The sequence below is a fragment of the Mustela erminea genome, chromosome 1 (assembly GCF_009829155.1).
Source record: "Mustela erminea isolate mMusErm1 chromosome 1, mMusErm1.Pri, whole genome shotgun sequence".
NCBI classification, from domain to species: Eukaryota; Metazoa; Chordata; class Mammalia; order Carnivora; family Mustelidae; genus Mustela; species Mustela erminea.
Genome location: NC_045614.1, coordinates 211,488,705 through 211,512,374, shown reverse-complemented (window position 1 = coordinate 211,512,374; position 23,670 = coordinate 211,488,705). Strand labels below are relative to the sequence as shown.

The 23,670-nt window shown below is 41.8% G+C and overlaps 1 protein-coding gene across 1 annotated transcript; it reads right to left on the bottom strand.

Annotated features, from left to right (window-relative positions):
• Positions 1-5,595: 5,595 nt before the first annotated feature.
• LOC116597201 (carbonyl reductase [NADPH] 1-like) lies at positions 5,596-14,685 on the bottom strand. The gene is made up of 3 exons (XM_032354580.1): positions 14,268-14,685; positions 13,356-13,463; positions 5,596-6,251 (listed from the first exon to the last, which is right to left on the bottom strand). The coding sequence occupies exons 1-3, from the start codon at positions 14,554-14,556 to the stop codon at positions 5,770-5,772; spliced, it is 879 nt and encodes a 292-aa protein (XP_032210471.1). The 5' UTR covers positions 14,557-14,685; the 3' UTR covers positions 5,596-5,769.
• Positions 14,686-23,670: the final 8,985 nt, after the last annotated feature.

Sequence of the window (23,670 nt, the reverse complement as noted above, 5' to 3'; positions counted from 1 at the left end):
TTCAGACCTCCATCCTCCAGAACTTTGAGAGAATAGATGGCTGTTGTTTTAAACTACCCAGTTTGTAATCATTCATTATGGTAGCCCCAGAAAAGTAAAACCCTTCCTTGACTCTTCTACCTTGTGGCTGTGGGTATTTCTTTCCTTGTGGCTACATCAGTCTGCTTACTGCATCCATGGTCACATGTTTCCTCTTCTTCCTCAAAACTTCCTCTGCCTCTGTCTATCACAGAATACATGATGACATTTAGAGCCCAGCAAGATAATCCAGGATAGTTCCTTTGCTCAAAATCCCACCTTAAGGGCACCTGGCTGGCTCAGTGGGTTAAGCCGCTGCCTTCGGCTCAGGTCATGATCTCGGGGTCCTGGGATCGAGTCCCGCATTGGACTGTCTGCTCAGCAGGGAGCCTGCTTCCCTCTCTCTCTCTCTCTGCCTGCCTCTCCATCTACTTGTGATCTCTCTCTGTCAAATAAATAAATAAAATCTTTAAAAAAAAATCCTAACTTAAACATCTTTTGAAATATAGAATATTATTTATTCTTTTGCCATAAGTATTAATTAATTCAGAATATTGAGAGAAAAATGAACTGATATGGGATGTGTGTGCGTGTGTGTGTGTACACATACATAAAGGAAGAGAGGGAAAGGGTGTGTGAGATTTATTTTAAGGAATTTTAAAGAATTTCTCACAATTATGGAGGCTGGAAAGTCCAAAATCAGCAGGTAGACCAGTAGGCTGGAGACCCAGGGAAGAGTGGATATTGCAGCTTTATGTCAAAAACAATCTGAAGAGTAACATCAGCAAGGTGGAAGAGTAGGAAGTCCCATCCCTGGTTTTCACACAGAAACACCAATTTGACTGAAGTCCAGAATCTAGTTAATACTCTGAAGTCCTCCAGATGAGCACAAAACTGAGAGGAGCTACAGTGAAATGAGCAAATGGAGAAATGAGTGTCCTCTGGAAATGTTGGTTTTAGACAGGGTTGGAGGTACTTGAGGTAGGAAGGGAGGACATCAGGTGCAAGTGAAGAGGCAGGAAGATAAATATGTGTGCCTGGAGATCTTGGAATATTCTAGGTAGATGACAGATTTTAGGGGTGCCTTATGAATTGCAGGTAGTGAAGTTTCCACTAGCCTGACTAGATCACTCAGAGAGAAGGAGAGAGGAATACTATATTGTAGACTGGCATGTCCAGGACCTTGTGGAAATCAAACAGGAAATCAAGCAAGGCATAGATGCTCTGCAGGGTGTCGATGTCCAGCAGGTGGAAGCATGGATGTTAACACCATGTCTCTAGAGAACTCACACAGGACATATGATGGTGAAGTAGTGCCTAGTTGGGCCCAGTCACCAGTGCCACATGCTAGGCTGAGTGAGGTAATGGATATGTAGAGCAGACATGGTGGGTCATTGGGGGTGCATGCTGTGGGGGCCTGACCACTGCCAGATGCCAGTAGAACTGTGTTCTAGAATCCAGTGCAGTATCACTTCTCGGCCTTTTGGCTAAGATCAAGTGAAGTGTAGAACCCAGTGCAGTGACTCTGAAAACCCAAGACTCCAGCTCTGTCCTCCCTCAAAGTAGGGCCCAAATGTTCCAGAAGGTTTCCTAGTGACCCTACATGAAGTCTGTCTTTACCAGGGATGTACCCTGACCACAAGCAGGACTCTATCCTCTCAGGATCTTACCTCTGAGCCAAGCAATGGTGCACGTTGGGCTGATTTGCTCCCCCAAACAGAGGTGGTTGGTCATGGTTAATAGGGGGTTAGAGATTCATGGTAGTTGAATGAAAATTATTTTTGGAAAACCTCAACAGAAAAAAAAAAGGTACATAGAGATTAACTTGGGAATGTGTCCTTCCTCTGCAGAATGGGAATGGTTGCTTCCTTCTAAGATGCAGTGAAATTGCTTGCACAGGGGAAGTACTTCCAAGGAGAGAGATCCCCTTGCTTTCTTAGAAGAAACTCGAGGAGGAAATAGAGAATTAGGTCCTGGACTGAGACTTGGCTGTGGGCAGGGCTCTCCCTCTCCGTGATTCCAGGGGCCACCAAATTGGAGGGGAGCATTATGAAGCTCATTGTGGACCAAGGTATTGATTGGAATGTTTGATTGTACAATAACATTGTAATGTTATTTTATTATAATAATAATTATTATTATAAGTATTGAGGAAAAGAGATCTTTACGATACTAGGATACATTTCCAAACTAGTAGTAGAGATGTTACTGTCTTGTCCTAGACATTGACATTCCTCATGGGTCAGTTTAGAATTACAAGCAAATAGGTGTAAGGTGGTATCTCTTTGTGGTTTTGATTTGTATTTCCCTGATGCCTAATGATGCTGAATATTTTTTTCATGTGTCTGTTCATGTCTACTGCCCCTTTTTCAACTAGGTTATTTGTTTTTTGAGTGTTGAGTTTGAGAAGATCTTTATAGATCTTGGATATAAACCTTTTATCCATAATGTCATTTGCAAATATCTTCTCCCATTCCATGGGCTGCCTGTTAGTTTTGTTGACTATTTCCTTTACTGTGCAGAAGGTTTTTATCTTGATGAAGTCGCAACAGTTCATTTTTGCTTTTGTTACCCTTGACTTTGGAGATGTGGATGAAGGGGAGCCCTCTTACACTGTTGGTGGGATTGCAAGTTGACACTTTGGAAACAGTATGGAGTTTCCTCAAGATGTTAAAAATAGAGCTACCCTACTACCCAGCAATTGCACTACTAGGTATTTGCCCACAAAGATACAGATCTAGTGAAAAGAAGGGATACATATGCTCTAATGTTCATAGCAGCAATGTCCACAATAGCCCAAACTGGAAGGAGCTGAGATGCCCTTCAACAGATGAATAGATAAAGAAGATGTGGTCCATATTTATAATGGAGTATTACTCAGCCATCAGAAAGGATGAATACCCACCATTTGCATCACCATGGATGGAAATGGAGGTGATTATGCTAAGTGAAATAAGTTAAGCAGAGAAAGTCAATTATTATATGGTTTCAGTTGTATGTGGAACATAAGCATGGATGACCATAGGGGAAGGGAGGGAAATCTGAAGGGGGGAAAAATCACAGAGAGAGATGAGCCACGAGAGACTATGGACCCAAGGAAATGAATTGAGGGTCTCAGAGGGGAGGAAGGTTGGGGAGGGGCTAACAGGGTGATGTGTATTAAGGAAGGCATGTGTTGTGATATGCACTGGGTGTTATACACATATAATGAATCACTGAACACTACATCAAAAACTAATGATGTACTATACGGTGGCTAACAAAATGTAATAAAAAAAAGAATTACAAGAAAAAGGGAAAATTAACAGTGCTATTAAATGGCAAAACTTGTAAAGAAAACCCCATCTTTAAATAAAGAGCTTTCCCTTATGTCAGGGGCCATCAGCTTTCATTGCCATCAGCTGAAGAGTCCTTGTAAAGAGTGAAAAATAATCATGAGAGGAGAGGAGTCTGTAGCACATGAATGCTTCTGTGAGGGGAGGGAGAGGGTGGGCATTCAGTGAGCCCATGGTGAGCCGGGCTTGGTGCAGAGCCATGGCTGTGTCAGGTCCCACTACAGGGACTCCTGATGGTGGACACTTTGCACAGCCATTGTTTTCAGCCTGTCCAACTCTATCAGTTCACTTACTCCTCACAGCAGTGCTATGAGGTATCCCCCATTGTACACTTGAGGAGACTGGCATACAGCAACATGTGGCATTTTGCCACAAGGTCACCCAGTAAGGTGGCGGAGCCAGGACCTTTAGTTTCTAGATGTTTGTGTTCACTGCTTTCCAAGAGGACAGAATAGTATCGTGGACACCCATGGATTCACCAAAGTAACCTCAACAATGATGAATATTTCCCCCCGCCATGTGTTCACCTTCTGTTCGTATTTTGCTGATCCATGTTAATGTTACAAACTTGGTGACCCTTTATCCCTACTTCAATAACACATTCACCTTGAGGAGATCTGACAATCATTCTTTCATATCCATTGAAACCAATCCACATTCACTTTCCCCCTTGTCTCAGCTTGTCTTATGGATGTATCTTAAGCACCCACTCCCATTTCTTTTTTTTTTCTTTTTTATGTTATGTTATGTTAGTCACCATACAGTACTTCATTAGTTTTTGATGTAGTGTTCCATGATTTATTGTTTGCGAATAACACCCAGTGCTCTTTGCAGTACATGCCCTCCTTAGTACTCATCAACAGGCTAACCCATCCCATCCCCCTACCCTCTGAAACCTTCAGGTTATTTCCCAGAGTCCGTAGTCTCCCATGGTTCATCTCCTCCTCTGATTCCCCCCCTTCATTTTTCCCTTCCTTCTAATGTCCTCCATGCTATTCCTTATGTTCCACAAATAAGTGAAACCATATGATAATTGTCTTTCTCTGCTTGACCTACTTCACTTAGCATAATCCCTTCCAGTTCCACCAATGTCATGTAAATGGTGGTGGGTATTCATCCTTTCCAATGGTTAAGTAATACTCCATTATCAATATGGACCATATCTTCTTTATCCATTCATCTGTTGAAAGGCATCTCAGCTCCTTCCACAGTTTGGCTATTTTGGACATTGCTGCTGTGAACATTGGAGTGCATGTGCCCCTTCTTTTCACTACATCTGTATCTTTGGGGATAAATACCCAGTAGTGCAATTGCTGGGTCATAGGGTAGCTCGATTTGTAGTTTTTTGAAGAACTGCCACACTGTTTCCAAAGTGTCTGTACCAGCTTGCAATCCCACAAACAGTGTAGGAGGGTTCCCCTTTCTCCACATTCTCTCCAACATTTTTTGTTTCCTGCCTTGTTAATCTTTGCCATTCTAACTGGCATCTCAATGTGGTTTTGATTTGAATTTCACTGATGGTTAATGATGATGAACATATTTTCATGTGTCTGTTAGCCATTTGTATGTCTTCTTCGGAGAAATGTCTGTTCATGTCTTCTGCCCACTGTTTGACTTACTTGTTTTTTGGGTGTTGAGTTTGAGAGGTGCCCACTTCCATTTCACACCTCTTAATTATTTTTCCCCCAGTGAATTTGAAATTTAAAGAGACAACAGGGGATGTCTATCCTTCATGGGGTTGTCCATGTTATAGTGGAGTCTGATAAAGTATGCTGGGCAGGGAAATTCAGCCCCATTCATGAATTAATATATCATCTGTGGCGACTCTCAAGCTACAACAGCAGATTTGAGTTATTCCAACAAAAACCATTGGCCTGTAAAGGCAAAAATACTTACTATCTGGCTCTTTCACTGATGTTTACAAAGTCTTGAGTTAAATTGTCCCTTCTCTTGACATGGTTTAGGGTCTGTTGGAGTTTTAGACTTGTTGGCATGAAACAATTTGTACATATCGGCACTTAGATTGTTTATTCATCTATAATGTTCATCCATTATTGACATCAATTCTACTTTCTCTCTTTTTTAAAAGTTTATTTATTTATTTATTTATTTATTTCGTAGTGTTCAATGATTCATTACTTGCATATAACACTCAGTGCTCATCACAACACGTGCCCTTCTTAGTATCCATCACTGGCTACCCCATCCCCACTCCCCCTTCCCCTCTGAAACCCTCAGTTTGTTTCCCAGAGTCATACTTTTTATTTTATATCACAGAATAAATCTCAGAAGACTTTACAGAATTAGTAGCCAATTCAGTGTGAGTACCCAATAGGGATGGTGATTTTTTTTTTTTTTTTTTGGTAAGGCTATTGTTGATGGTGTAAGAGTTGTTTTGGTCAAATCATGGCAGATATTAAATGGGGACCCATGAAGGGAACTGAGAGAGGATTCCCCATTTTTCAACTTTCTTCTCTATAATCATCTCTCCCTGAGGTTTCTCAGCATCTGAGGGCAAAAGGGCCAAGTAGACGGGGATCTCTGCTCCTTCTTCTGGGCTTTTGATGGCTTTCGGTCCACCCATGTCTGTTCTCACCCACCCAGGGCAGCAGGCATTCAGGAGTATCTTGTCTCCTTTCCTCTGCTCGCTCAGTTTCCTGGCATGGATTCTGGAGAGGACCACGATGCCCATTTTGGACACTCCATATGGGACTTCTTGTGTATCAGGCCAGCCCTCCTCCTTGTGCACCCCATTCTTTACGTCTTCCACAAACTTGTTCATGAGCACCCCCAGCTCCTCTTCTGTGATGGTCTCACTCATAAACTTCTGCTGGAGTTCTGGACTGCAATTTTTAAGGGCTACGAAGCTCATTATGCTAGCCATATTCACCACCCTGCCTAAAATATAACACAAAGAGTCATGAAGAATGGCATGCCTGAGAGTGATAAATACCAAAATTGCTAGTATTTTATTCATTTGGGAGCCAATTACCAGTTTGCTATGAGTGTTAATGAAGACTGCCTCTGTAAATGAAGGCCATGATACAGATTTGAGCCTTGTTTTACCCATAATGTCTCAGAGGATGTCAGAAAATGACCTCCTGGGACTGGGCAGTGCCCAGATGTTCCATAAAGAAAAGATCATGCCTTGTATAGGAACATGCTAAGCAGAGTGTAAGGAGGCACTCCCTGAAGTTCTAACTAGAGAACCGCTTTTCCTTATAGGTCCTCCTTGGACCACCTGAAGATCTTGTGGTCACTTGTTTAGTCCTCTATTAACAAGTGTCTATTAACCAAGAAATGGCTGATCAGTTTACTGATGGCATTCGAAGGTGAGCAGACTGCATTGGGTTAGGGAGGCTGTCACTCTGGGGTGGCCAGGTAAAAACAAATCACCTCGGTGGACTGAGTTGCCTGCTTTTTTCTCTAGTTTTGGGATTACATATCTTGGGAGCAGTGACAGAGTGCCTGGAAATATGGTCATGGAAAGGGGCAGTGGAAAGTGACATGTTAAGGAGATGGTATAAAAAGAAATGAAGTCCATGCTAGCATAGGTAAACCTTGAGAACATTATCTGAAATAAAGAGGGCAGTCACAAAAGACCATTCTATATGATTCTGTACATGAATGTATTCGAAAAGGAAATGCACAGACAGAAAATATATTTGTGGTTGCTTGGGAGAGAGGAATGGGTTGGGCTGATGACAGTGTGCTGCTAGTCTTGAAGCAGTGATGGTTCCACAACTCTGCCCATTACTAAAATCCCGAGTTGGATATCTGAGGTAGGTGAAGTGTGCAATACGTGAACTGTATCTCAATAAAGCTGTTAAAAGATAAAGCAATGACATACTTCCTACTAACTCTTTTTTGAGAATATCATTAGCAATTGTAACAATGAACTTATAGTGACATGTATAAGTAAATGGTTTACTATTTTTATATATTTATTAAATTATTTACAGATTTATTTATTTATTTTAGGGAGAGTGTGAGCGAGAGAGCACTGAAATAATGAGCAGGGTTGGTCAATGGAAGATAGAGAGAGAAAATCCCAAGAAGAGTCTCTGCAGAGCATAGAGACCTGAGAGTGATAAATACCAAAATGTGGACTCAATTCCACAACCGTGAGATCATGACCTGAGCTGATGATACTAAGAGTTGGTGACTAGTCCCACTGAGCCACCCAGGTGTTCCTATTTTTATGTTTAAATGAGTATTTTCAGCATTATAGAAAGGTTGAGACGGGACACCTGGGTGACTCTTTCGGTTAGTCTGGCTTTAGCTCAGGTCATGATCCCAGGGTCCTGAGATCAAGTCCCACATTGTGCTTCTTGCTCAGTGGGGAGCCTGATTCTTCTGCTTGTGGTCTCTCTGACAAATAAGTAAATAAAATAAAAAAGAGAAAGTTTATGAGATCATACCAACAGTAAGAGATTCAAGAAAATTAGAAAGCTCTCCTTTTTAATGTAAATATCCAGGAAGGACAGTCATTGTCACTTAACTCTAAGCTCCCTCTCACTAAGGATTGGCAGTGCCAGGAAAGTTCAGTGGAAGAGAGAATGACTGGCACTCTGACTCTCATGAAGTGGTGTTTAGAGAGAATGAAAATGAATGATAGAAACTATCTTAATGTAACAGTCTTCTAAGACGAACACCTTTAAGAAAGGGGTCCTTTACTCTAGTCCTTTGCTTCACCTACAAGATGTTAAGTGTGAGGTTCATGGAACCTATTTCTCAAATGTTTTAATGAGTACTGCTATAAACTATTGAACACTATGGAAGAAATTGAAGAAGACAGAAGGAAATGGAAAAACAGTTTATGTTCACGGATTGGAACAACATAGATAGTTAAAATGTCTATACTATTCAAGTACTCTACATATTCAATTACTATCAAAATAACACCAGATTTTTCAGAGAGCTAGAACAAACAATTCTAAATTTGAATGGAACCAGAGAAGACTCCAGATAGCCAAAGGAATGTTGAAGAAGAAAAGCCAACTGGGAGGCATCACAATTCTGGACTTCAAGCTATATTATAAAGCTGTAGTCATCAACAGTATGGAACTGGCACAAAAAGAGACACATAGATCATTGGAACAGAATAGAGAACCCAGAAATGGACCCTCAACTCTATGGTCAACTAATCTTCAACAAACCAGGAAAGAATATCCTATGGAAATGAAGGAGTTTCTTCAACAAATGGTGTTGAGAAAACTGGACAGCCACATGTGGAAGAATGAAACTGGAACACTTTCTTACACTATACACAAAAATAAATTCAAAATGGATGGAGGACCTGGATGTAGACAGGAATCTATCCAAATCCTAGAGGAGAAAGCGTGCAGCAACCTCTTTAACCTCAGCCACAGCAAATTCTTACTAGACACATCTCCAGAGGCAAGGGAAACAAAGCACAAATGAACTATTGGGACCTCATCAAGATAAAAGCTTTCTGCAGAGAGATGGAAAGAATCAACAAAATGGAAAGGTGACCAATGGAATGGGAGAAGAAATTTGCAAATGACATATCTGATAAAGGGTTAGTATCTAAAATCAATAAAGAACGTCTCGAACTCAACATGGCAAAAATAAATATGCCCATAAGAAATGTGCAGAGGATAAGAATAGATGCTTTTCTGAAGAAGACATCCAGATGGCTAACAGACACGTGAAAAGATGCTCAACATTACTCATCATCAGGGAAATACAACTCCAAATCACAATGAGATACCACTTCACACCCGTCAGAATGGCTGAAATTAACCACTCAGGAAAGAACAGATGTTCGTGTGGATGGGGAGAGTGGGGAACACTTTTGCACTGTTGGTGGGAATGCAAACTGGTGCAGACACCCTGGAAAGCAGTCCGGAGGTTCCTCAAAAAGTTAAAAATGGAACTACCCTATGACCCAGCAATTGCACTACTAAATGTGCTCATCCAAAGGATACAAAAATGCTGATTCTTAGGGACACACGCACCCCAGTGTTTATAGCAGCACTATTAACAATAACCAGATTATGGAAATAGTACAAATGTCCATCAATTGACCAATGGATAAAGAAGATGTGGTATACATATATATAGAAGCAATGTTACTCAGCCATCAAAAAGAACGAAATCTTGCCATTTGTAACAACGTGGTTGGAAGTAGCGTGTATTATGTTAAGCCAAATTGGTCAGTCAGAGAAAGACAAGTGTCATATGATTTCACTCATACAAAAAAAAAAACCAAGGGACGCGTGGGTGGCTCAGTTGGTTAAGCGGCTGCCTTTGGCTCAGGTCATGATCCCAGCATCCTGGGATCGAGTCCCACATCGGGCTCCTTGCTTGGCGGGGAGCCTGCTTCTCCCTCTGCCTCTGCCTGCCACTCTGTCTGCCTGTGCTTGCTCTCGCTTCTCTCTCTATGACAAATAAATAAATAAAATCTTAAAAAAAAAAAAACACCCAAAAAAACCCCCCAAAAACCAAACAGATGAACGTAGGGGAAGGAAAGGAAAAATAAAATAAGATAAAAACAGAGGAGGCTAAGCATAAGAGACTCTTAAGTATAAAGAACAAATTGAGGGTTGATGGGGGGGTGGTTGGGGGATGGACTAAATGGGTGATGGGCATTAAGGAAGGCACTTGTTGGGATGAGCACTAAGTGTTATATGTGAGTGATGAATCACTAAATTCTATTCCTCAAACCAATACTACAGTATATGTTAACTATAATTTAAATAAAAAAATTTTAGTGAGTTCTTCTCAGATATATATTACTTACCACTAGATTTATTTTCAAAAATATTGTCTGCCTGTCTCACAATAGGAAAAATACATATTCATGATTCAAAAGTGCAAAAATAAGACAAGATGGGACAGAGGGACCCACACTGGGTAACTGGTATACCAGAAAGGCAGCTGCCTTTACTCACAGGGGCTCAGGACCATTTTCTCATGTACCTGTAGTGGAGATAGTAGATGGAAAAACTCTCTTAACTTTCTGTAGACTGTTTGTAACGAAGTCATGCCTTGTTTTCTATTCCATATTGTCTATCTCAGGAAGTCTAGAATCAGCTGTGAAAATATTGGCCTGTGTTATAAGTGAAACCTGATGGGGAGTCAAAAGTTCTTGTAGGTGAATTCCTAGATGTGGATGCTAGAACCAGTCCCTCTTCCCCCAGCCTGTCCCACTTAATTACCACATTCCCCAAGGGGGCAAAGTGACCAGCCGGGCCTTCTCCGTAGAACTGGGTGAGACTATAGACCCTTCAGGACTGATAGCTCAGGACATGAAACAGTGGGGCAGAAAACGGAAATAACTTGTGGAGCTTCCGTAGCAAAGACTCTGATCCAAACAATTTTGTCTTCTAGTTACTCTCATGGCTTTCAAGAGTCATTTCAGGGACTCTGAACTAGAATGCACACACCTGTGCTCTAAGAACTGTGTGGGCCATCTTGTTGTCCTTGTGATAAGTGTGTGTGTGAAGGCATGTGGGTGTGTGAGATGTGTGTGTGTGTGTGTGTGAGAGAGAGAGAGACCTTTAGTGCTGTAATTTCCCCACCCAATTCCTCTAGTGGTTTTTCAGAGTTCTAGATGTAGCAAAGCAGCTTTTCAAATGACGATTGAGAACTTCTTTAAGGTTTCCTTTGTAAGTGTAGCATTGACAAGTCTGTATTTCTTCCTAGTACTTTAGCTAATATCTGATGAACAAGAATTTTCAGATTTGAAACATTTGCTTGACTCCTTAGACATGAGTATACCTTAATATCTTTTTGAAATAAATGTGTAGTATAATTTAAAGAGAAAAGGGAAAGACAGTAGTAAATGGTCTTAAATAAGTGCATATTATAATTTAAAGAGAAAAGGGAAGACAGCAGTTAATTACTTTCAAATTCAGGAGTAAGAATTTGGAGGATGGGCTGGGAAAGCCATGGAATGTGGGATGGAATGTACATGGCCTAGACACTGATTGCCTGGTGGTGGCAATCAAGAAGGTGGTGGGCACCTCTTATTATTAGTGTTATTTTTTTGGCTCAATTATTTCAGCAAAACTCTTTTTTGAAGGAAGAATTTAAAAAGAAGAAAAATCAACATCTGCTATCCCGCATAGTCCTTAGGCTCACAGTTCTCTTTCATTTTGTCCTTCCATGCCAATAAAAAAACAGAGCAAACACAGGGCTCCGGAATGTGTTCTGCACCCACAGAGAACTGGTGAAGTCATTCAAGATTGTCCTTCATGTCTTAGGTTGTGAAGTATAAGAGAGAAGGGACAGTATTTATTTGCTTTCGGTTATCCTAGCTAGGATTTCTCCCAGATAGTGTCCCCAAAGAGGGTAAATTCCTGGTAACATGGCTGCAGCGGCTGGCATCCTCCCAAATAATGGAAGAACTCCCCTGTTTCAAAAAGCAAGAAAACCCTACGTTCACACTGAGAATGTAGCCTGCATTTCCATGTCCATGAAGTCCAGTTTCCCTGAGGCAAGAAGAGTTGTTTGATTAGAGCCTGCCTTAGCGAATGCAGAAGAGCACTCCCTCCTCATTCTCGTCCAAGGCTAACACACAGCAAGCACCAACACTGCTTGGTAGGTGAGAAGAATTTCTCAGCCAGAAGTCATCTTTGCCTTCTAAGGGAATACCTGTAGGATGTGTGGTGGCACAAGGAACTCCACCCCACTCAAGTGTTGTGGTGAGTAAAGGAGTCAGGTGACATCTGAGAGCTGCCCTTTGAGATGCCAGTGAAGCCAGTGAATGCTAGAAGAAGCAGTAGAACTTTCCAGGACAGAAGAGGAATTGGGGGCAGAACCGAGGGTCAACTGTACCCGCATGTTTTTAATTCAAGCCAGAATATTAATCTTCCTAAAAGTGTCAGCTTCCCTCTTAATGAGCGTAGTAAAAGGGCTGTGCTTCCCCCATCACGTTTTCATGGGGTGAAGTATTATAGTAGTTGACAACCAAGGAATTATGGCAGTTTGTTTTGTGCAGAGCATTGAACCAGGGGAAGGGGAGTTGGTGGGCCTGGACTTTGGCAGGTCTGATGACAGAGATGCCTACAAGTGATGCTCAGGCTTGGGCTTTGCTTCTGAAGATCTTTTGGGAGGAGTGAGCCCTCAGAGAGTACAGAGAATGCTCAGAGAGGAAAAGACTGAAGAAGCAGGGTGTCTTAGGAAGGTTGAAATAATCCAGAAATGACAGCTGAGTGTGTGATGGGGTTTGTGACCAGGTTGTGTGTGGGAAATGATAAGTGTTTTGGAAATGTAGATGTTTAGATGGCGGTGCAGGATGGGTGCTGGAAGGGTGGGATTTGGGGAGGGGCAGGGGGCATCCTGAGGAGAAGGAGAGGCAGGAAGGGAACTATGTGTGTCTGGAACTCTGGGATTGTTTTAGGTAGGTGACAGATATTAGCGGGACCTGAGAAGTTCAGAGAGTGTGGAGTCCACTAGTCTGGATAAAATCCCTAGGAGAGACGGAGAGGGAGAAGAAAGTGTTCAGAAAGGAATCCTCGGGGATCTTCTCTTGTGAGTGGCACCGAGGCAGTAAAAGGTCTCTCTGAGGAGTTTTTTTTTTTTTTTTTTAAAGATTTTATTTATTCATTTGTCAGAGAGAGAGGAGCGAGAGTGAGCACAGGCAGAAGAGTGGCAGGCAGAGGCAGAGGGAGAAGCAGGCTCCCCGTCAAGCAAGGAGCCTGATGCGGGACCCGATCCCAGGACACCGGGACCATGACCCGAGCCGAAGGCAGCTGCCCAACCAACTGAGCCACCCAGGCGTCCCTCTCTGAGGAGTTCTGAACGATGACTGGAAGGAGAAGACAGAGCCTGCTGTGAAGGACCAATGAGACAGAGGACACTGCTGACTGTAAGAGTCCTGAGGCAGAGGTACACTGTCCAGGTTGGGATTTGGTAATCAGGTTCAGGGTGTGGCTGAGCAGGGAGAGGAGCCAGCATCTGTAGATGAGGCCAGAGAGGCAGGGGCCAGATCACTCCCGAAACACCATAGCTTGGGGCCCTCATCAGGCTCACCTTGGGGTTTCATTAGAGGCAGGAGTTCTGTGCACACATCTTGGGTACCAAAGAAGTTTGTTTTCATGGTCACTTCTGCTTGAATATGCAAGGGTGTGGTGTCACCAGCTGTTAGGGGAAGAGGAGAACAGATTAATAAATAATAGCCATCTGAGAACATTCCATGAGTGACAGTAACATTTGTTTTTTGTACATGCAATCTGGTGAATTCTCATTGATGTCTGCGTTACTGAACTCTATTTTCCCACTGTGTCGTATCTGCTGTGTTAATGCTGTGTAGGTTGGTAAGTTGGCATCATTCCAGGAGGCTAAGGGAAGTGTGCCCAGTGGGATTTCTGTGTATATTTTTTCCCAATGTGTTATTTATTAAATTTAAGTTAAACATTAACTGTGGGGGCACATGGGTGATTCAGACGGTTAAGCATCTGCCTTTGGTTCAGGTCATGATTTCCAGGTTCTGGGCTGGAGCCCCATGTCAGAATCTCAGCTCAGCAGGGAGTCTTGCTTCTCTCTTTCCCTCTGCCCCTTCCCCTGCTTGTAGTCTCCCTCTTTCTATCTCAAATGAATAAAGAAAAAAATCTTAAAACAAACAAACTAAAAACCCAACAGAACAACTGAAGAAAAACATTAACTGAATGGCTGTGATCCAAACCAAATGAAACATACAAAAATCTCTGTCAGGTCCCTGAGATTGATTCATGGCTAAACCAAGGTGCTTTGGTTGGAAAGGCTTGCAACCCGCGGAGGCTTCTGTTCTCCCTCTGCGTCCAGTATGACCTCCTTCTGTAGGGAGACCCTTCTAGATCTTATTGGAGCTGTGGCCCCCACAGTATTCTTTCAGGCACCAACCCCAACCCATCCTTGGTGGTCCCCTAAGGGAGGTTGGTGCCCTAAGTGTTCCTGTGTCCTTACGCTTGAATATGATGCCCGCGTTGTTGACCAGGACGTCCAGGCCCCCGTACTCCTTGCGCAGGAAGTCGCGCAGGGCGCGGATGCTCTGCAGGTCGTCGATGTCCAGCAGGTGGAAGCGGGGATTCAAGCCCTCGGCCTGGAGCTGCTGCACGGCCGCGCGGCCTCGCGCCTCGTCCCGCGCTGTGAGCACCACGTCCCCTGAGAACTGTCGGCACAGGTCACGCACGATGACGAAGCCGAGGCCCTTGTTGGATCCGGTCACCAGTGCCACTCGCTGGGATGATGACATGGCTGTGAGGAGAGCAAGCAGTACCCTCTGTGGTGAGGTAATGTGCTGTGGGGTACGCGGAGGGCTGGTGGTGCTGAGGTCTAGGGCAGTCAGAGATGCCAGTAAACATGTGTTCTAGTCTTCAGCATTGTGGCTTTTAATGCCCAAGGCTCCGCCTCAGTCCCTCCATAGAAGGAGGGGCCAAATGTCCTAGAAGATTTCCTAATAACACTATCCCAGGTCTGTCCCTCCAGTAGCTGCACCCTGAGCCCAAACTAGACTCCACCCTATTAGGATCCCTCCTCTGAGGCAAATGGTGGTTCAGGTTACAATGAAATGCTCACCAAAATAAAGGTGGTTGGTGATGGGTTATCAGGGGCTAGAGATTCATGGTAGTTGACCCAAAATCATTTTGGGAATACCTCAAAAGGAATAAAAGGAGTAGATAGTCTTGGGAATGTGTCCTTCCTCTGCAGAATGGAAATAGTTGGGTTCTTCCAAGGGGTGGTGAAATTTCTGGCATAGGGAAAGTGCTTCTGAGGCTACAGGTCCCCTTCTATTCCTAGGAGAAATTCAAGAAGGAGAAATAGAGAATTTGGTCCTGTGGCGAGACTTGGCTATGGGCAAGGCTCTCCCTCTGCATGATTCCAAAGGTCTCTGAGTGTAAGGGGATATTTATGAAGCCACTATGGGCTAAGGTATTGATCAGAATGTTTTGATTTAATGGTCACATATCTCATTTGCCTCAACTGCCCACTTTTTGAGTTCAGTTTAAGGTCATAGTTAAAAAGTATTTTATATAATTAGGTCTTGCTTTAAAATATCAAGGAGGGGCACCTGGGTGGCTCAGTCATTAAGCATCTGCCTCCAGCTCAGGTCATGAGCCAAGGGTCCTGGGATGGAGCCCCGTATCAGGCTCCCTGGCTCCCTGTTCAGCGGGAAGAGTGCGTCTCCCTCTCCTACTCCCCGGCTTGTGTTCCTTCTCTCACTGTCTCTCTCTCTGTCAAATAAAAAAATAGTATATCAAGGGAAAAAGACCTATGACACCTCAGAGTACTTTTGCAAATTTATGGTGAAGATACACAGTGTTGTCCTAGACATTAATATTCCTCATGTATCAATTCTGAAATGCAAAGAAAAAATTAAATGCATAATAAACAGGGAGGAGGTTTTCATCCCATTTGAAGTGAAAAACTTCTTTTTATTAACATAAAATGTATTATGTGCCCCAGGGGTACAGGTCTGTGAATCATCAGTCTTACACATTTCACAGCACTCACCATAGCACATACCCTTCCCAATGTCTGTGACCCAGCCACACCATCCCTACCCCCCCAACTCCCAGCAAACCTCAGTTTGTTTCATGAGATCAGGAGTCTCTTACAGTTTTTCTCCCTCCCGATTCCATCTTTTTTTAAAATTTAATTTAATTTTTAAAAAATTTAATTTAATTTTTTCAGTGTTCCATGATTCATTGTTTATGCACCACACCCAGTGCTCCACACAATACGTGCCCTCCACAATACCCACTACCAGGCTCACCCAACCTCCCACTCCCCTCCCCACCAAAAACCCTCAGCTAGTTCCTCAGAGTCCATAGTCTTCTCATGGTTCGTCTCCCCCTCCAATTTCCTCCAGCTCCCTTCTCCTCTCCATCTCCCCATGTCCTCCATGTTATTCCTTATGCTCCAAAAGTAAGCGAAACCACATGATAATTGACTTTCTCTGCTTGACATATTTCACTCAGCCTAATCTTCTCCAGACCCATCCATGTTGGTACAAAAGTTGGGTATTCATCCTTTCTGATGGAGGCATAATATTCCATTGTATATATGGACCACATCTTCTTTATCCATTCATCTGTTGAAGGGCACATTGGATCTTTCCAGTTTGGCAACTGTGGCCATTGCTGCTATGAACACTGGGGTACAGATTGTCGTTCTTTTCATTGCATCTGTATCTTTGGGGTGAATACCTAGTAGTGCAATTGCAGGGTAGGGTAGCTCTATTTTAAATTTCTTTTTTAAAATTTATTTTAATTTTTTCAGTGTTCCAAGATTCATTGTTCATGCACCACACCCAGTGCTCCATGCAATATGTGCCCTCCATAATACCACCACCAGGCTCACCCAACCCCCTCACCCCCTCACCTCCCAGAATGCACCTGATCTTGTCTGACCTTGGATGCTAAGCATAGTTGGGCCTGGTTAGTATTGGATGGGAGACCACTCGATCCCATCTTATTTCCTTTATTCCCACCCTAACCCCCATGACCCCCTGTACTGCCTCTCAAATTCCTCATATCAGAGAGATCAAATGATAATTGTCTTTCTCCGATTGGCTTATTTCACTTAGCATGATACCCTCTAGCTCCATCCACGTTGTTGCAAATGGCAATATTTTGTTTCTGTTGATGACTTCATAGTATTCCTTTGTGTATATATACCACATCTTCTTTATTCATTCATCTATTGGTGGACATCTAGGTTCTTTCCATAGTTTGGCTATTGTGGACATTGCTGCTATAAACACTTGGGTGCATGTGCCCCTTCAGATCACTACATTTGTATCATTAGGGTAAATACCCTATAGGGCAATTGTGGGGTTGTAGGGTAACTCTATTTTAAACTTTTTGAGGAACCTCAATACTGTTTTCCAGAGTGGTTGCACCAGCTTGCATTCCCACCAACAGTGTAGGAGGGTTCCCCTTTCTCCACATCCTCGCCATCATCTGTCATTTCCTGACTTCTTAATTTTAGCCATTCTGACTGGTGTGAGGTGATATCTCATTGTGGTTTTGATTTGTATTTCCCTGATGCCGAGTGATATGGAGCACTTTTTCATGTCTGTTGGCCATCTGGATGTCTTCTTTGCAGAACTGTTTGTTCATGTCTTCTGCCCATTTCCTGATTGGATTGTTTGTTCTTTGGGTTTTGAGTTTGCTAAGCTCTTTATAGATTTTGGATACTAGCCCTTTATTTGAAATGTTGTTTGCAAATATCTCCTCCCATTCTGTCAGTTGTCTTTTGGTTTTGTTAACTGTTTCCTTTGCTGTGCAAAAGATTTTGATCTTGATGAAATCCCAATAGTTCATTTTTGCCCTTGCTTCCCTTGCCTTTGGCGATGTTCCTAGAGGAAGTTGCTGTGGCTGAGGTCGAAGAGGTTGCTGCCTGTGTTCTCCTCAAGGATTTTGATGGATTCCTTTCTCACATTGAGGTTCTTCATCCATTTGAGCCCATTTTTGTGTGTGGTGTAAGGAAATGGTCCAGCTTCATTCTTCATTCATTTGAGCCCATTTTGTGTGTGGTGTAAGGAAATGGTCCAGCTTCATTCTTCTGCATTCTTCCAATTTTCTCAACACCATTTGTTGAAGAGGCTGTCTTTTTTCCGTTGGACATTCTTTCCTGCTTTGTTGAAGATTAATAAACCGTAGAGTTGAGGGTCCATTTCTGGGCTCTCTATTCTGTTCCATTGATCTTTGTGTCAGTTTTTGTGCCAGTACCATACTCTCTTGATGATTACAGCTTTGTAATAGAGCTTGAAGTCTGGAATTGTGATGTTGCCAACTTTGGTTTTCTTTTTTAACATTCCTCTGGCTATTTGGGGTCTTTTCTGGTTCCATATAAATTTATAAATTTGTTCCATTTCTTTGAAAAAAATTGATGGTATTTCGATAGGGATTGCATTAAATGTGTGTACTGCTTTAGATAGCATAGACATTTTCACAATATTTTTACTTCCAATCTATGAGCATGGAAAATTTTTCCATTTCTTTATATCTTCCTCAATATCTTTTATGAGTACCCCATAGTTTTCAGAGTATAGATTTTCCTCTTTGGTTAGGTTTATTCCTAGGTGTCTTATGGGTGCAATTGTAAATGGGATCGACTCCCTAATTTCTCTGTCTTCTGTTTTGTTGTTGGTGTATAGAAATACAACTGATTTCTGTGCATTAATTTTATATCCTGACACGTTACTGAATTCCTGTATGAGTTCTAGCAGTTTTGAAGTGGAGTTTTTTGGGTTTTCCACATAAAGTATCATCATTCGCAAAGAGTGAGAGTCTGACTTCTTCTTTGCCAATTCAGATGACTTTTATTTCTTTTTGTTGTCTGATTGCTGAGGCTAGGACTTCTAGTACTATGTTGAATAGCAGTGGTGATAGTGGACATCCTTGCCATGTTACTGACCTTAGGGGAAAGCTCCCAATTTTTCCCCACTAAGAGTGATACTCGCTGTGGGTTTTTCATAGATGGCTTGATGACACTGAGGTAAGTACCCTCTATGCCTACACTGTGAAGAGTTTTGATCAAGAAGGGATGCTGTACTTTGTCAAATACTTTTAAGCATCTATTGAGAGTATCATATGTTCTTGTTCTTTCTTTTATTAATGTATTGTATCACATAGATTGATTTGTGGATGTTGAACCAAACTTGCAGCCCAGGAAGAAATTCCACTTGGTCATGATGAATGATCCTTTTAAGGTACTGTTGGATCCTATTGGCTAGTATTTTGGTGAGAATTTTTGCATCCATATTCATGAAGGATATTGGTCTGTAATTCTCCTTTTTAATGGGGTCTTTGTTTTGGGATCAAGGTAATGCTGGCCTCATCAAATGAGTTTGCAAGTTTTCCTTCCATTTCTATTTTTTGAAACAGTTTCAGGAGAATAGGTATTGATTCTTATTTAAATGTTCAGTAGAATTCCCTGGGAAGCTGTCTGGATCTGGGCTCCCCACTGGTTATGGGTCTTTTCAGGTTTTCTATTTCTTCCTGGTTCATTTTGGTAGCTTCTATGTCTCTAGGAATGCATCCATTTCTTCCAGATTGTCACATATGCTGGGGTATAGTTCCTTATAATATGTTCCTATAATTATTTATATTTCTTTGGTGTTGATTGTGATCTCTCCTCTTTCATATACAATTTTAATTAATTTGGGTCCTTTCTCTTTTCTTTTTGATAAGTCTGGCCAGGGGTTTATCAATCTGATTAATTCTTTCAAAGAACCAGCTCCTAGTTTCATTGGTTTGTTTTACTGTTCTTTTGGTTTCTATTTCATTGATTTCTGCTCTGATCTTTATAATTTCTCTTCTCCTGCTGGGTTTAGGTTTTCTTTGCTGTTCTTTCAGCAACTACTTTAGGTGTAGGGTTAGGTTGTATATGTGAAATCTTTCTTATTTCTTATTCTCTGAGAATAAGAGTAAATCTTGTATAGTGATATACTTCCCTTACAAGAATGCCTTTGCTGCATCCCAGATATTTTGAACAGTTATGTGTTCATTTTCATTTGTTTCCGTGAATTTTTAAAATTCTTCTTTAATTTCCTGGTTGATCCCTTCATTCTTTAGTAGGATGCTCTTTAGCCTCCAGGCATTTGAGTTCTTTCCAACTTTCCTCTTATGGTTCACTTCTAGTTTCAGAGCATTGTGGTCTGAAAATATGCAGAATGATCCCAGTCTTTTGGTACTGATTGAGACCTGATTTGTGACCCAGTATGTGATCTATTCTGGAGAATGTTCCATATGCACTAGAGAAGAATGAGTAGTCTGTTACTTTGGGATAAAATGTTCTGAATATATCTGTGATGTCCATCTGGCCCAGTGTGTCATTTAAAGCCGTTATTTCCATGTTGATTTTTTGCTTAGATAATCTATCCATTTCAGTAAGAGGGGGTGTTAAATTCCCCTGCTATTATTTTATTATTGTTGATGTGTTTCTTCGATTTTGTTATTAATTGGTTTATATAATCGGCTGCTCCCATGTTAGGGGCATAGATATCTAAAAGTTTTAGATCTTCTTGTTGGAGAGACCATTTAAGTAAGATATAGTGTCCTTTTTCATCTCTTATTATAGTCTTTGGCTTGAAATCTAATTTGTCTGATAAAGGGATTGACACCCCAGCTTTCTTTTGATGTCCATTAGCATGATAAATTGTTTTCCATCTCCTCACTTTCAATCTGGAGGTGCCTTTGGGTCTAAAATGAGTTTCTTGTAGACAACATATTGATAGGTATTTTTTAAAAATCCATTCTGATGTCCTGTGTCTTTTGATTGGGGCATTTAGCCCATTTACATTCAGGGTAACTATTGAAAGATATGAATTTAGTGCCACTGTATTCCCTGTAAGGTGACTGTTACTGTATATTGTCTCTGTTCTTTCTGATCTATGTTACTTTTAGGCTCTCTCTTTGCTTTAAGGACCCCTTTCAATATTTCCTGTAGGGGTGGTTTCATGGTTGGAAATTCTTTTAATTATTGTTTGTCCTGGAAGCTTTTTATTTCTCCTTCTATTTTTAATGACAGCCTAGCTGGATATAGTATTCTTGGCTGCATATTTTTCTCATTTAGTGCTCTGAATATATCATGCCACTCTTTTCTGGCCAGCCAGATCTCTGTGGATAGGTCTGCTGCCAGTCTAGTATTTCTACCATTGTGTTACAGACCTCTTGTCCCGAGCTGCTTTCAGGATTTTCTCTTTGTCTCTGAGACTTGTAAGTTTTACTATTAGATGATGGGGTATGGACCTATTTTTATTGGTTTTGGGGGGTTCTCTGTGCCTTCTGGATTTTTTTTTAAAGATTTTATTTATTTATCAGAGAGAGAGGGAGAGAGAGCGAGCACAGGCAGACAGAATGGCAGGCAGAGGCAGAGGGAGAAGCAGGCTCCCCGCCGAGCAAGGAGCCCGATGCGGGACTCGATCTCAGGACGCTGGGATCATGACCTGAGCTGAAGGCAGCTGCTTAACCAACTGAGCCACCCAGGCATTCCTGCCTTCTGGATTTTGATGCATGTTTCCTTCCTCAAATTAGGGAAGTTCTCCACTATAATTTGCTCCAGTATACCTTCTGCCCCTCTCTTTCTTTCTTCTTCTGGATCCCAATTATTCTAAGATTGTTTCATCTTATGGTATCACTTTTCTCTCAAATTCTCCCCTCGTGGTCCAGTAATTGTTTATCTCTCTTTTCTTAGCTTCTTTATTCTCCATAATTTGGTCTTCTATTTTACTAATTCTCTCTTCTGCCTCATGTATCCTAGCGTAAGAGCCTCCATATTTGATGGCATCTCATTAATAGCTTTTTAAATTTTAGCTTGGTTAGATTTTAGTTCTTTTATTTCTCTTGAAAAGGATTCTCTATTATGTCCTATGCTTTCTTCAAGCCCAGCTAGTATCTTTGTAATTGTCATTCTGAATTCTAGTCCTGCCATCTTACTAATGTCTGTATTGATTAGATCCCTAGCACTTGGTACTTCCTCTTGTTCTTTTTATTTTTTTTGAGGTGAGTTTATCTGTTTAGTCATTTCATCCAGATAAGAATATATGATTGAGGGAACAAAATTCTAAAAGGGTTACAACGACCCCAGAAAAATATGCACTAACCAAATCAGAAGAGACCTGAAACTGGAGGAGATGAGAAAGGAGAGAGAAAATAGATGATCAGGCTGGTGAACATAACAGAGCCACACACTTGATTTTGGGTATATTTTGGACTGTTGGAAGAATCTTCCTCCCAAAATTTTGAAGAAAGAAATAAGGGTAAATCCGATGAACGAATGCTATATGATTGTAAAGATGAAATTAAAAGCGATTTTAAAAAAGGAATTGATAAGATAAGAAGTTGGTTAAGAAAAGAAAGAAAAAATTAAAAGAAAAAAGTAGAGAATGTGGTCAGGTGGAAGAGTAGAGCAAAGCCATAGACTAGATTTAGGGTATATTTTGGTTTGTTAGAAGAAACTTATCCCACAATTTTAAAGAAGGAAAAACTTATATGTATACAAAACATAAGGGTAATTACAATGAAGGGATAGAATATGAGTATAAAAATGAAAAGTAAAAAATATTTTTGAAAAGGTATTGATAAGATGTTGGTTAAAATAGGAAAGAGGAAAATTTAAAAAAATAGAAAAAGAAAAAAATAAAGAAAATTAAAAAAAATTAACTTTGAAAGACTAAAATATCATGGGAAGAAAACCATGATTTCTATGTGCTGTATTCCCCTAGTGTTGGAGTTTTGTATTCTCATTGATTGGTAAACCTGGTCTTGACTGGATGGTCTTGCTGATCTTCTGGGGGAGGGGCCTGTTGCAGTGATTCTCAACTGTCTTTGCTTGAGGTGGAACTGCACCTCCCTTGCCAGGGGCCAGGCTAAATCATCTGCTTGAGTTTGCTCCCGGGAGCTTTTGTTCCCTGAAAGCTTCCCCTACAGCTTTGGAGGATGAGAATGAAAATGGTAGCCTCCCAATCTCTGTCCTGGAGGAGCTGAGAGCTTGGGCCCCCCTCCTCACTGAGCCCTCAGAGAAAAGCAGTCAATCACTTCTGTCTTTCTGGTGTCTGGCTGCACTCCGGGCTCACCTGGCCTATGACTGAGAATTTCTATCTCTGGTGCATGGCTGCATTTGGAGTCTCTAAACCCAAAAGGTTCCTGCAGCATGCTCCTGTGCTGCTCCTCCCAGTAGAGGAAGAAGGGGGTCTCCCCAGATCTGCCACTTGTGGGATCCCTGCTTGAACAGCAGTGGTCTGATTATGCCTTGGATCACAGTTTAAGGTAACCCTGAGCTGAGAGCCCACTCCTTGGCTCTATCTCTACAGCTGGCTTCCCTGCTCCAATACCTGCCACACTCTGCCACACTCAAGCACCCCCAGTCTTTCTGTGACCCTGAGGGTCCTGGGACCACATTGTCCCAGCAAGTGTTCCACCCTCCTCTTAGCCACTGGAGTAATGTCCCTCATTAGAGACTTCTAAAGTTTTGATTTTGTGCTCCGCTACTCTATCACTTGCTAGGAGCTGTCTGATGAAGGCACCCTTCTCCCCTGCAGTCTATCTTCCCCTATATCACCTCAGATTCATGTCTCCACACATCCTAACTTCTAGAAAGTGGTTGCTTTTCTGTTCATAGAAAGGTGGCTCTTCTTTTCTTTGATTCTCTGTTGAGTTTATAGGTGTTCAGAATGGTTTGATAACTAGCTGAATTCCTGGCACCAGATGAAATTTAAGCCTCCTACTCCTCTGCAATCTTGCTCCTCCCCACTATTTTATGTTATTTTTTAAAAGATTATTTATTTATTTGACAGAGAGAGAGAGGAAGATCACAAGTATGTAGAGACCAAAAATAGGCAGAGAGAGAGGGGGAAGCA

What these genes read in the sequence shown, in the direction of transcription:
- LOC116597201 (XM_032354580.1), bottom strand. Translation starts at nt 14,556, where the DNA reads ATGTCATCATCCCAGCGAGTGGCACTGGTGACCGGATCCAACAAGGGC. An exon ending in CGCGGGCATCATATTCAAGC is followed by an intron (nt 13,464 to 14,267) that starts GTAAGGACACAG and finishes TTCCCCTAACAG; the next exon opens with CTGGTGACACCACACCCTTG. An exon ending in GCCTCTAATGAAACCCCAAG is followed by an intron (nt 6,252 to 13,355) that starts GTGAGCCTGATG and finishes GTTATATTTTAG; the next exon opens with GCAGGGTGGTGAATATGGCT.